General features: G+C 40.1%; 1 protein-coding gene across 1 annotated transcript in view; it reads left to right on the forward strand.

Annotated features, from left to right (window-relative positions):
- The window catches only part of MYO3B (myosin IIIB), a 263,385-nt gene that overhangs the window by 66,665 nt on the left and 183,105 nt on the right, over positions 1 to 13,615 (forward strand). Inside the window, exon 8 of the mRNA XM_077830392.1 lies at positions 202 to 267. Coding sequence (XP_077686518.1) covers positions 202 to 267 — 66 coding nt within the window. The remainder of the gene's footprint in view (positions 1 to 201; positions 268 to 13,615) is intronic.

A 13,615-nucleotide genomic window follows, 5' to 3' on the forward strand; every position in this document is an offset into this window, starting at 1 on the left:
AAGGAATTGTTAAAAAAACCCAAACCAAATGAGACAGGCATCCAAAGCATATAGACTATTTGGACATTCCTTTCTGTGTCACCATTTTCTAATAGAGCTCATGTTATCTTTATTGAATATCCATGAGAAAATTGCAATAACATTATGATTTAACAGATCTTCCCTTAATATTTAAAACTGAAAACTGTGTTTATTTTTCAGAAATCCTCCCCCTACTTTGCTACACCCAGAAAAATGGTGCAGAGGATTCAACCACTTCATTTCACAGTGAGTTTTTCCTCCATTTAAAAACTGCTTACTCTACAAGGCCTTACAGTGTGACATGAAACCCTGAAAGCAGAATTTACTTGGTTCACACAGTTGTTTTGCTTGGTAGAAGGTTATAACACATATGATCATCTCATAAATTGAAGACTGCATATCATGTTTTGAAAACTGACCAGCTCAGTTTGATCTCTTCATACAATTTGCTTAACAGCAGCTGTGGACTATACTAAGTTGACTATCTTCTTGACTTGTGATGGACCCAGGATGAATTTATTAATACACTTGGTTTGCTTGATGGCTTAGAGGTAAAGTTTGGTGGTATAGGAGATCTAAATGTGGTAGCAACATATGGACTTGCCTTGCAGGGAAGGGTTTGCTGAAGTAAATTCTAGGCAATTAAAATCAAAATGAAAGAGGAGAGGAACAAAGCGGTTGTCCTAACCCCCTTCCATCCAACCTTGGATACCTCTAACAAACCAAAACCAGCAGAAAATATTAAGTTAGGGACTGATGTGTTATCTAGGTGCCACTCAGCTTCAGCATGGGATCCTCAATAAACCAAACTCATGTTTTGTTTGTTAGTACAAGTAAACTAAGAAATGCATAATTTACCTTTTATCATCAAATCTAAAACTCTTATAATAACTTCCATTAATAAGCAAATATATGATATAATAGAGGTCTATAAAATCATGATGGATGTGGAGAAAGTAAATAAGGAAGTGTTATTTACTCCTTCTCATAACACAAGAACTAGGGGTCACCAAATGAAATGAATAGGCAGTAGATTTAAAACAACCTGTGTAACTCCTTGCCAGAGGATTTTGTGAGGGCCAGGACTATAACAGGATTCAAAAAAGAGCTAGATAAATTCATGGAGCATAGGTCCATCAGTGGCTATTAGCTGGGATGGGCAGGGATGGTGTCTCTAGCCTCTGTTTGCCAGAAGCTGGGAATGGGCGACAGGGAATGGATCACTTGATGATTACCTGTTCTGTTCATTCCCTCTGAAGCACCTGCATTGACCACTGTTGGAAGACAGGATACTGGGCTATTTGGGCCTTTTGTCTGACCAAGTATGGCCATACTTATGTTCTTATGTTCATCATATCTTAGGACTTCATTCTGCGCTAATATGCCCTTATGTTATCAGATCCTTATTGATTCAACGCTATTCAAGTTACTTAATGCTTTAAATCTCTTATTCCTGGTGCTTCAACTGAAACAACACTCCTCAGTTTTTGTTTTTTCCCATTGGCTTTGAAAACCTGGCTAGGTCCATTCTGTACCTGTGCCACAAATAATGTATCCAGAAATCTCTTGAACTAGCAGTGGTACATGAACTGAATCTTCTGAAGTTGGTCTTTTGGGGCAACTTCCCATTTTAGGAGGTTGAAGATTAAGGACTTGATCCAAAGCTGATTAAAGTCAATGGAAAGACTCCTATTGACTTCAGTGTTTTTTGGATCAGACCATAAGGTAAGGCAAGGTGCTGGCTGACCTACAGATGGTATCTACTACTGCTGAAAACTAAAGGAGATTTTTTTTGCTGAAGTAGTAGGACTCTGTGCATTTGGAGCAGATAGACCCGACCTCTTTTTCTATGCTACATGTGCCTGGTTTAACTAGTAACTATGTAGTACATTGTGATCACTGATTAATTACAAAGGATAAAAATCTTCCAAGTCTGCAATGGATGATGGCTGGCTTTTCTTCCATATTGACAGAGAACCCCTAAAATGTGAAGCTTGAGGTGCTTGTGGCGGGCAGCCAATGTTTGGGAGAAAATCATCACCGATGGTCTAATATTCTGTTTGTGTTGTGTAGAGACAAGGCAGTTGGTAAATATGAGAACAAAATTCAACTATTTGATACATCCTGCTTCAGTGTTGTCCTCCACGCTTCCTTCTTGGTGCCTTCATTCTTGGAAACCCTTTCAGAGCTTGGGAACAATACAATAAATTAAGCTTAACACTTCCTGACCTTTATTCAAACTTTTAATTAAATGTGAACACTGAAATCCAATAGGGTATAAATGACTTTATAGTAGGAGTCAAGGTTTGGTGGTTTATATATCCAGTGTAATACTTGTTTTTTCAGTTTTTTGATATCCTAAAATTATACGTTTGTAATCTGATCAATTTTAATTATTTGTTTCCCAACTGCTATTCTCCAAATTCGTTGAACCTGCTTTTTGTTTTTACAGTAACATACACAGTGAAGCAGTAAAGTGTACTAATAAGCAGTGTTTTAAGCATAAATGATATCTGAAGCAATACAACAATTGTAATAAATTTACCAGTTTTGTAGTTTCATGAAAGAGAACATTGGAATGGAATTTGCTGTGACATTGCCACATTTTGTTTACTGGTTTGCAATCTCCCATAAGAGGTGAAGTTACGAAACATTTTTACCCAGGGTTCAGTTTACATTAGTAAACCTTCATTTTTTTAATAATAAAAACATCAGACTATACAGCTGTGAACCTTTTAGCCATTACTGATAATTGGCTCATTTATATGCATTAGTTATGCATTTGTCAATGCATGACTCATGACAGCTTAGTTATGATAAATTAAAAGTAATGATTATATAAATTCCTTACTGCCTTTTGTCCATATGTTAGGACCTTGCCTGATGTTTCTGTCACCCTTGTGATGAGTGGTTGGCTTTGTAGTAATTTCATTATCTACTTCTCTCCTGATGGCCAACATCATTTGCATAACAAGCTTATCTGGTTCAAGTTGTGGTCCAGACCTGTGTGTTGACACAAAACGGAGCATGCTGCTTCAGCTGAGCATACCTTTGACTTAAGTTCTGTTGATACAGTGATTTCATCCTTGCCAACACTGGCAAATTTAGGCAATGTAGTTTCTTTTCCATATTTCTGTGCCTTGTTCAGAGTAATAGCGGTGCTCCAGATGTAATGCCAAAATGTTCTTCCTGTCCTGAGAGCCTTTTGTATTCTAAGTAGTCACTCACATATCACAATAATTTGTAAAACTTCCAAGCTGGAAGGTGTAGTGTTTTTCTCATCTAGCTTTTGAGCCGATTGTAGGCAATAAAGGTACATTACTTTTGTTAACATGAAATCCACAGAATGCTAGTACAACTTGAGTTAGTGATTGTGCTGTAAAATCCCAGTGGACACAAAGCACAGGTAGTTTTTACCTGGATGTACATAGGTGAGGTCAAAACTCTCTCCCTTCCCTCACCTAGTGTTGACCTTGACTAGCTACGTTGAGGTAAAAACTACAGCACCTTGTCTCCACTAGGATTTTGCAGTGATATAGCTAATGAGATAGTTAGCTTGCTGTAGAAACACACCTTGTTGGTGGTGAAGACATAGCCTTTATCAAGCCATCTCAGAAAACAGCAAAATGGCATGTCATTTCCTATAAGTAGGTTTGGAAGGATTAGATTTTTATTGGTAAAGTTGGTAAACATTGATTTCATTGCACACTCACAAACTGAAAATATATTCCCATCAATGATGATAAAAATTTACAGATAGGCAAAGTAAGAAAAATGCTGTGTGAGAGCTGTGGTTTGATTTAAGGATGTTTACTTTGTATATTTTGACATGTGATGTGTTTTAATGGTTATAGAGCTTTAGCTTTTTGAATCTCAGCATCTACTGTCATTAAATAATTGCTGTCTGACCCCCTATAATTTCCTGCAACTGTGAAAATTTGATAAAAATTGGAAAAAAAAGCTTAGAAATAAATATCGATATCCATCAAAATAATAAAAATTGAATTCTACCAAGCCTATCTATAAAGTTACTTAAACAACTGCATCGATAGCCACCTTGATACGTACCAAAAATGATAGACTTTTACCTATGTTCATTCAATTGAAATAAAATCTCAGGTTTGAAAAGTTCACTCCATCCTATGACTGTGAAAATTTATGAGGCTAAACTTCTTTTTTTGCAGCTGCAACATTAACGTATGCCCTCATATGATAACAATTTATGTCGAGCACCATTTACACATGTGGTGTTTCTGAATTCATGCAGGAATGTTAATATGGTAAATGGTAAAATGAGTAAAGATACAAATTAGTTAAAAAGAGTTCAAGCACCACATATAATGTTGCAGTGTCTCTGGAAGTGGCAAGAAGAGTTAATATGTTCTTGGAGCAGAAGGTTACAGTAACCTTTATTTACATTACATCAGAAAATGGTCATTTTAATTAAAATAAGCAACGTTATCTCCAGGGACAGGCACCTCCTTTTAAATTTATTTAGCCAACAATTAGCTATTATGGCTCCTGAAATTAATTTGTCTCTCTCAAGCTGCAGGGAATTAAATAATTAAGAAACTCAGGGAGTAGTAAGCTCAAAATGTAAAATTTCAAGATTTAGGGTCTCCAGCATTGAACACAATAATAGACATGTATATGATCAATGACTGATTGTAAAAACAATGGAAACCAGATTTCCTAACTTTTTTAATTTAGAGTTTTGTATTACGTTTTCATGTAAAACATGATTATAGCCATGCATCACAAGGTTGAATTTCAGACTGAAGAGTAATTTATATCTCCTAATTGATCATCTAGATCCTAAGGGCCCTATTTGATCTCACTGATGTCTCATTTATGATCTCAGTTTTCTGGCTGTAGGTCACAAAAATGTGACACAGAGAAAGACCATATTACTGTATTTTCTCACTTGGGATGCAATGTACGTTTGACTTGAGAAACTTGTCAGTTACTCAGTGGGAGGGAAGAGAGCAGTGTTTGCAAATGTCAAAAAGAGAAGGAGATGCTAGAATTGGGGTAGCAGGACAAATGAGTAAATTACTCATGTTCTCACTTCCCACTTTTCTGAAATCTTAGAAAATCTAGGTATAGAATAAGTTTAAAGTAGTCCATGTTCAGCAGGTGAACCTGTATCTCATTAACCTGGCAGTATTGCAGAGGTCATATTTTCACACACGGGAGCTGTTTTCAGGGTGAGGGGGAAAAAGAGTATTCAGTGAAGTTCACTGCCTTCAACTAACCAGAGAAGAGACGAGTTCTTTAATGAGAACTAAAAGATCTTTAAAGAGATCTAAAAACTTTTAGGGGTACCTTGTGTCCAATAGAGTATACCACTTAACACTAATGTTGATGCCGCAGTAGTTTAAGAGTGCTGCTGATTCTCTTCGTGTTTCACTGGGCTTATCCTATTGCTTTTCTCAGCTGCCCATTGCCACAGAGTACCAAGAAGAGCGGGAGGAGGAAGATAGGCAATACTAGGAATACTGAGCAGGATGAGGGAGAGCATAGTGCCAGTCAGACAAAGGAAATGCAAGAATTGCCTGTGAAGTACCAGTTTCTTTCATGTCTTCCTTCTTTAAACTCCACTCTTCATTGCGCAACCTGCCAAAGAGTCTCCTGTCACACCCACCAAGATGTTCTTGCAGCTCAGCTCAAAGCCTAGTGGCTCACAATACTCTGACTACTTCCATCTTTTCCTTTATAGGAAAGAAAGCCTTAACTGCAGCTGCTCAAAGTCCCAGTGCTTCAGCTGCTGAGACCCCCTATGAGAACCAAGGTGCCACATGCTACTCTATGGTGCATCCATTCTTAAGGCTTGCTCTGGGAATGCATTAAGTGACTCTGAAGTGTTTTTAACATTGTGTTTTCACTAGAGAAGAAAGGTCTGAGGATAGTGCTAGACAGAGAGGGCTTAAGAGATGGTCAAGAGGTGGAAATCAGAGGAACACAAGGATGTGGTGAGAGATCAGCAATTTCAAATATCTCTATACCAGAAATCCTGATGATATCGGCTGTTCCTGAATTATTTCTCCAATATATTGGACACAGACATTTTCCATGAGCATTTCTACAATGAGTTATGTAGATTTTCTTTCCCCTCACCTCACACATATTTTTTCATTCACCAGAGAATACTGCAAGGAAAATCCCAGTTGTCTGATACCTCTTCAGGATGTCCAGACACTATTCCAGGAGATCCTTGTGTTTCAGGATCTACTATACCTGGCATTTCTTTTGGAGGATTCACCTGTGATTCTAATGCAACAGAGAGAACAGAAACTCTACATCTATTTCTCTTCCAGTAGCTCTATTTTCAGGGGAAGATTTAATCCTTTCAAGTCAACTTGTTCTATCTCCCATAGATAGGCTAGAGCATCACCAACATAGGATCCAGCTTTTGTGTATTATATATTTTTGCAGCACGAAAGAGAGAGAATTAACTAACAATGAAACAGTGATAGGACAAATAAAGGCCTAAAACTGAAAAGAAAATATAAACTAGATAATCGATCAGAACCTCCTCCCTGATAACTGCCCCTTTGCATTGCGCTGGCAGTGAAAGGAGACATCAATAATGCCTGTCTCTTACTGCTAGATCTCAAAGTCCTTTACAAAGGAGGTAATTATTATTATCCTCATGTCACAGATGGGAAAACTGAGGCAAGGAGGGAGAAGTGACTTGCCTAAGGTCACCGAGCAGTTCAGTGAGAGAGCCAGTTATTGAACCTGTCTCCTGAATTGCAGTTTGGTGCTGTTACCACACTGCCTCCTACAGAGACTTGCCATGTGGCGCAGATCTGCATGCCATCCCTTCCAGCCTCTGATGTATACATCATGTTTGGTGTGTGGTTGTGGGAGAAGCATTGTTTCATAGATTCATAGACACTAAGGTCAGAAGGCACCATTATGATCATCTAGTCTGACCTCCTGCACAACGCAGGCCACAGAATTTCACCCATCCACTCCTGCAAAATACCTCTCACCTATGTCTGAGCTATTGAAGTTATAAATACTGACTATGTATCTGTACTTCAAATGTAGTTACACCTGGGTAACGCCCACTAGACAAGATGCTTTCAGTCTAAATAGCTGGTGGTAAAAGGATCTATTCAGGGTAATGGGCCATTAAAAATACTAGGCCTTAGGAAAGGCTTATCTCCCATCTGGTGAACCTTCCTGAGAATGCTACAGACAGCCTGTGAGTGATGGCTGCTATGACTACAAGGACATGTGACCAGGCCACATGATGCTGGACTCCATCTTGGGATGTCAGTATTTTTCCACAAACTGCTCTGGGAACCAAGCTTTGGGAACAAAAGGTTCCCACCATATGCAAAAGCTATACAAGTCAGGGAGTAACATCATCTGGGGTTCTTCACTTCCCACACAAGAAGACTCCTGGAAACACGTGAGGAACAAAGACTGAACTGGGGGAAGGGCTGGGCCCAGGCTAAAGGGATTTCTAGCCTGTGTATAAAACACCTGGGGATGCCAAGCTGTAAAGCAAGTGCAGCTTGTCCCTTAAGAATCTGAAGCCTGCTTGTATCATCTCTTAGGGTGAGAGACTGGATATGAATTAGCAGATTATCTAGTATATTAAACTTAGTTTGAGTTTTTTGTTTATTTGCTAGGCAATCTGCTTTGATCTGTTTGCTATCCCTTATAATGACTTAAAATCTATCTTTTGTAGTTAATAAACTTGTTTTTTGTTTAATCTAAACCAGTGAGCTTTGACTGGAGTGCTTCGGGAAAATCTCTGCTTGATTACCACAAGTGTGCATCGTCCTTTTCATATTGTGGGAGATGCAGACTGGGTGTTATATATGCTGGCCAGATTTGACCAGGGCAGGATGGTACTCCTGTGGGGTCCCAGGCTGGGAAGCTGGTGATTAGGGAGCCTGCATGTAACTGCAGCTGGGTGTGGGACCTGTATGAATGCTGGTGAAAGTGCAGGCTGGAGGGCTTTGCAGCTTTCACAGAAATACAGTGTGAGAGGGAGCCCAGGCTGGTGGGTCAGGGTACTCAGTGGTACCTCATTTCCAAGTGGCACCCTGGGGAGAACCCATTACACTCACCATTCAGCAAAGTCTATACTCAGAGGGGAGTAGCAAGTGGCCCATACAAAGGCCAAGTTAACCTGTGCTAGGCCCTGTGGGGTTGCAGGGCCTGTGTGCTGGGGAAGGGCTGAACACACCAGAGTAAAATATAGAGGGTTGGGATGGGTGATGGATGTGTGGGGGTAGGGGCTCTCCCTTGTGTGACAGCTGGGGGTTAGGGGTGGGGCTGTGGCTTCTGGACATACAATTAAGTTCCAATGATTCTTAGCTGGCATAAGGGCCAAACTGGTCCCTTGCCAGCCTCAGTATGGGGGGGTTAGGAGATATAAAGGTGGCATAGCTCAGCCAGACCCAGGGATCAGGGACATTGACCTTGCTAAATCTTTTTCTTACAATACATTTGTTGTGTCGTGTGTAGAGATGATACATATATTCCTAAGTGCCAAGTGGTTATGCTCTCTCTAGCTACATCTACATTTGAGCTGGGAGGTGTGATGACCAGACTGTGTAGACGTACACATGCTAACTCTCCTTGAGCTAGTGTGCTAAAAACAGCAGTGTAGCCAGGGTAGCATGGGCATCAGCTCAGGAGGCTAGCTCAGGAGAAGGAGGTCCAGCTGGGTACATATTCAGGTGGCTAGCCCAGGCTGCTGCCTGTGATACAGTACACTGCTATTTTTAGTATGCTAGCTTCAGCAGAGTGAGTGCGGGTCTCTCTACACAAGCTGGGACTCTCACCTCCCAGCTGAGATGCAGATGTGCCCTGTGACTGGTGCTTGTGGGCTCAGGTGGCACCTTTGTTGGATTTCTTCCCACAGGACTTAGAATAAAAAGAGGCCTCATCTGTACTGCATGATGGGAAAAATCTCATTAAACACATGCTCTTCTGATGGAGAGGAGATATAAACCTCCTTTGTCTTCATTCCAGCTGCATCCAATTTTAGCAATTTATTGTCACATTTGGAATTTGTTTTCCTCGCTGCAACTCTAGCCCCTTATATGCTTCATCTGGCAGAAATCATCTGGGTGCCACAATGACCTGGCAAAAAGGGGAGCACATTGAGAGCCTACCAAGCTGAGGACAAAAGATACTTCTTGTAATATTAGGTCATCAATGACCTATTGGTTCTAGGGAAGAGAAATCTGAAAGCCAAATATGGCCGTGAGTGTCTGAGAGGAGACACTGTGCCTGAGGAAGGAAAAGGTGAGCTGTGACTTTATCCTGACTTCATCATCATATATTCAACAGGATTTTCAAAACCACATCCTGTTAGCCTAGCTCTGCTTCTGTTGAAGCCAATGCTAAAATTCTCAATGGGAGCAGAGTTAGGCCAGCAATGAGTGTTCTGGAAAATGCCATCTGTTATTTTTAAATCCCTCACCCTTCAGAGTAATGTCCACCTGTGTGTGGCGAGCCAAAACCACATGAGATGTTCCATAGACATTTTTTTTCAAAGCTTGCAGATGTGGTCTCTTATGGTTACACCTTTCTTTATAATTTCACAGTAACCGAGCTTTTCTTAGCTTTCTAACATTTGTTGGTATTTAGATTACATGATGACCCGTGATAAAATCCAACTGAAAGAGGACTTAAGAAAATAGTTGTTGACATTCCAGTATTAGAATATTTCTCTCATCATTAGGGAAGATTAATAATTTATGGTATTTGCTACCAAATGGCAGATCAATGCAGACATAAATGTGTTCTGTGCAATAAAATTTATATTATGCATGTGATAATTGACCATTGTGTCATAAATTCAATCTTTTATCTTGGTTTCTGATTGTAGCTAAAGGAAAAGTAAAATATGTTATTTCTCTTGGTGTGCTGGTTTGAGATACAAGACCTATTTAACCTATTACATACAGTCACAGAGTGTGCTTTTAGTGAAAGGGCATCGGTCTGCAGCTCTGTAGACAATAATGTCTGTATCGTCTGTGCCCTTTTGAATTAGGACTGAAACAGAAATGTTGTAGGTAAATCTGCCACCGTTTTCCCTTTATTTTTCAAAGCAGGAGTAGCAGTGGGGGGATGGGCAGGAATAAGAACAGGAGGCAGGGAGGCCTCAGAGAAAGGAACACATCATCATTGGATCATTATTACAAATGTAATTCATGATGTGCCTGTTCCCCTCCACCTGTCTGCTGCATGTGACTAACCAGCATCTGCCAGAGAGCTCCATGGAAGACAGAGGCAGGGATGAGCAGTCAGAGGCAGGTGGTGTAGAGAGGGAACAAAGAATAGAAAATTAACCACTTAGCAACCTTCCAAAAGAGCTTATTTTTCACTCCCAGCTACTGGGAACCTGATGTTTGATCTTCTTCAGTGTTGATAACAGGGAAGTATTAACTTAATCAGAATTCTTCTTACGAGTGTGATAGAGATGATAGTGCTGATTGTTAAAAATTTCTTTTTCCTGAAAGGGTTAAAATATCTTTGATGAGGCCTTGATATAATGGATCGTGCCAGTATGCTCCGTGCTATCCTTAGGCCCTCATTGCCACTCAGTGTCTGTTCACTTTAAAAAATGATTTTATATGGATTTAAAGCTGGTGAAAAATGCTGGATTGATGATACTAGTGAATGACATTCTTTGTTTCTCCACAGAGCAGGTCTGTAGAGTAGAACATGCTTCCCCACAGCAATCTGCCATTGCAACTCAGCCATTATTTATTATTTGTATTATTGTACCACCTACAGGCCTGGGTCCTCTTGTGGTAGGCACTGTACAAATATATAATGACAAGACAGCCCCTGCTCTGAAAAGTTTACTATCTCAGTGTAAGACTATAGACAACAGGTATGCACATCAAGCAAATGGGGAGAGCACAAGGAAACAATGAGATGAGACTGGTCAGCAGGAAAAACATTGGTTACAGCAAGTCACCTGGGGGTGAAAGAGAAGATTAATTTCAATGCCTTAAACAATCCTAAATCTCACCCTTGAGATGTGCCCTAAAGGAGCAAAATAATCCCAACTGTGTTGGTGGTTTTCGTGATGCACTGTATACATCTGGGCACTAGGAACTGGACTGAGCCCACCAACTCACTCCACATAGTCCACTGGAGAGCCCCCACTTTTGGTCACATTCTGTACTGACTTGAGTCAAATCCAAATTGACAATTTAAAAGTGAAAGGATCCACATCCGATTTAGTCATTCCCACTGAGATTATAACTGAGCTGAATAGAAACATGTAGCCATAAGCACTTCCATGTGAATTTTATTTTCTAAAATTGTTCCTTTTTTGATAAAATTCAGTAGAACCTGCTTTACAGTGAAGTAGCTTCACTATAATTTGCATGTGACCCTTAGTGGAAAAGACCTAACTGGTGCAGGGCAACTGCATGAAAGCCCCCCTTTAATTTTCCATGCAAGAAAGGCGTCTGTATTCTGTAAGAACCATACTTGTGTTTTTACAACATGCACATCTAATAGATGTGTATTTGCAGCCCGTATAAGATGTGCATGCAGTGAAAGATACAGTAGGGCTTGTACAGGATGCAGGAGCTCCAGAAAGGTTGGAAGAGGACATAGATGAAGCATGCTTTGTCCTGCTACTGCTACTGTGGGACCCCAGACTCAAGAAACACTAGCTCCCATAGTTCCTTACAATCTAATTTACACATCATTATAAAGGGAGCTTAATTCCTTGGAATGCTTTGACAAAACCCAGGACTTCACTTTTTGTTCATTGCGGGTTCATTTTCACTAGGAGTGAGATCCTTATAAGTGGTTTCCACTCTATTTTTTCTTAAATGGCAGCACAAATCCATAGAAACTAAAAGAGAAGAAAATGCTAAGTATCTAATGCAGTATCTTTGTGTGTATGTGAGAGAGAGAGAGAGAGAAAGAACTGCAAATTTCTTGTAAGCACACACATGTAACTGATTCAAGTGCTTGGAAATGTTTGAACTGTCATGTAGACCTGGCTTTGCTGATCTTGCCTTTTAGTGTTTTTCCACTCTACAAACAGCAGGGGTTAGCCAAAGGCAGATTAACTGAGCATGATCATGCCTTGGATTTTATTAATTTTTCAGTTTTGTTTTGGGGGCTTAACCCTTTAATGTGTATTTTTAAGACTTTTTTTGACCATGCAGAGTTATTGAAACAATAAATATTAAAAATAAATCTTGCCCTGAATCATCAAGGTATTGCCAAGTAGTACTGAGATGTAGTAGCTAATGTATTCAGCAATTGACAATGGGTAAACTTGTAAAGGTTTGCCACTGTCTTGGACTGGGGCATGGGTGGTCAGACCTGGCAGTTGGAGTGGTGTCGGTCAGAGTTGGGACCAGGACACAGGAGTCTGAGCTGAACAGGGCTTGAGGAAGGCTAGAAACAAGGCCAGCACAGGAGCAATCACACCTGCTGGTGTAAGCATTGAACAACATCTGGCCAAGTGCTATTGCTGGTCTTAAGAGCAGTTCTGGCTGTGCTGCTTGGTCAATCAGGTGATTTGGCCAATGAGGAATTTTGGCTACGGTTGGCTACTAGCTGACCCTGGGCCCAGATGCAGGCCCTCATTCGTGACAGGTTTGGCTGAAATTTATTCAGACTTTGGGTGCAGAACTATCTAAGCCTTGTTAGCTTGCAAATTAGGCTGAGACACTGGCCTTTCTTGCAACATTATGGCCCTTCTACCTCCAGTTCTGACTGGATCCAGAAAGTGCACTTTTTGAATCCCAGGAAAGTTTCTGTGTGAACTGGGGCATTTCTTATCACAGCTGGACAGGGTTGCCTATCCACAGGTATTTAGATATCACATTGATGGATGCAGTGTAAATGCCTGGATAGACAGACCCATAGCAGTGACTGACACTTTGGTGAGTGTAATGTGTATCTGTTATGACTTGCTGTGTGTGCACTGCATCTTCTCACAGGACAAGATATATTCTCTCTGCTGCAGATTCAGTTACAATTTTGTTTTCTGCTGTACCTGCTACAGCCATCTGCAACACAAAGACACCCTGTGATCTCTCATGGAAACCTTACTTTTGTTCCTGTTTTTGTCCACTTAATTTAAATAAAGGTCATTCTGCATTTTGTGTATCGAAAAACATAGTACCTTGGATGAAAATATTCTTGGAGGTATATTGTTTTGTCCATGAAATGCTGGAAATAAAATAAAGTATGCCTAAAAATATGTATGAGGTCTGGATCCGCTCACTTAATCAATTTTTTTTAAAGAACAAATTTGTAGCTATGGAGGTTGTAATCACTCTGGTGAAAAAAAAAAAGAATTTCAAGAAGAAACACTAATGCTAGTCTAATCAGCTTTGGCTGGAATAATGAGGGGCATTAGTAATTGTTTTCTCTTTCTGAGCTTACAAAATATTCAGACCACCATTGGTGCTCTTATAAAATCTATTTCATTCCATTTATTCATTAGTAAATATTTGTTCATGACTGCTGATAAATAGTTCCCCCTTTCAGTCATCTGATTTGCCAGTTGCAAATGGCAGATTACATTGTTGAGACAGAGCAATTCCAACAATGTTATCGTCCAAGTGCAAGCAGC

The sequence above is a fragment of the Eretmochelys imbricata genome, chromosome 11, assembly GCF_965152235.1.
Source record: "Eretmochelys imbricata isolate rEreImb1 chromosome 11, rEreImb1.hap1, whole genome shotgun sequence".
Taxonomy (NCBI): Eukaryota; Metazoa; Chordata; order Testudines; family Cheloniidae; genus Eretmochelys; species Eretmochelys imbricata.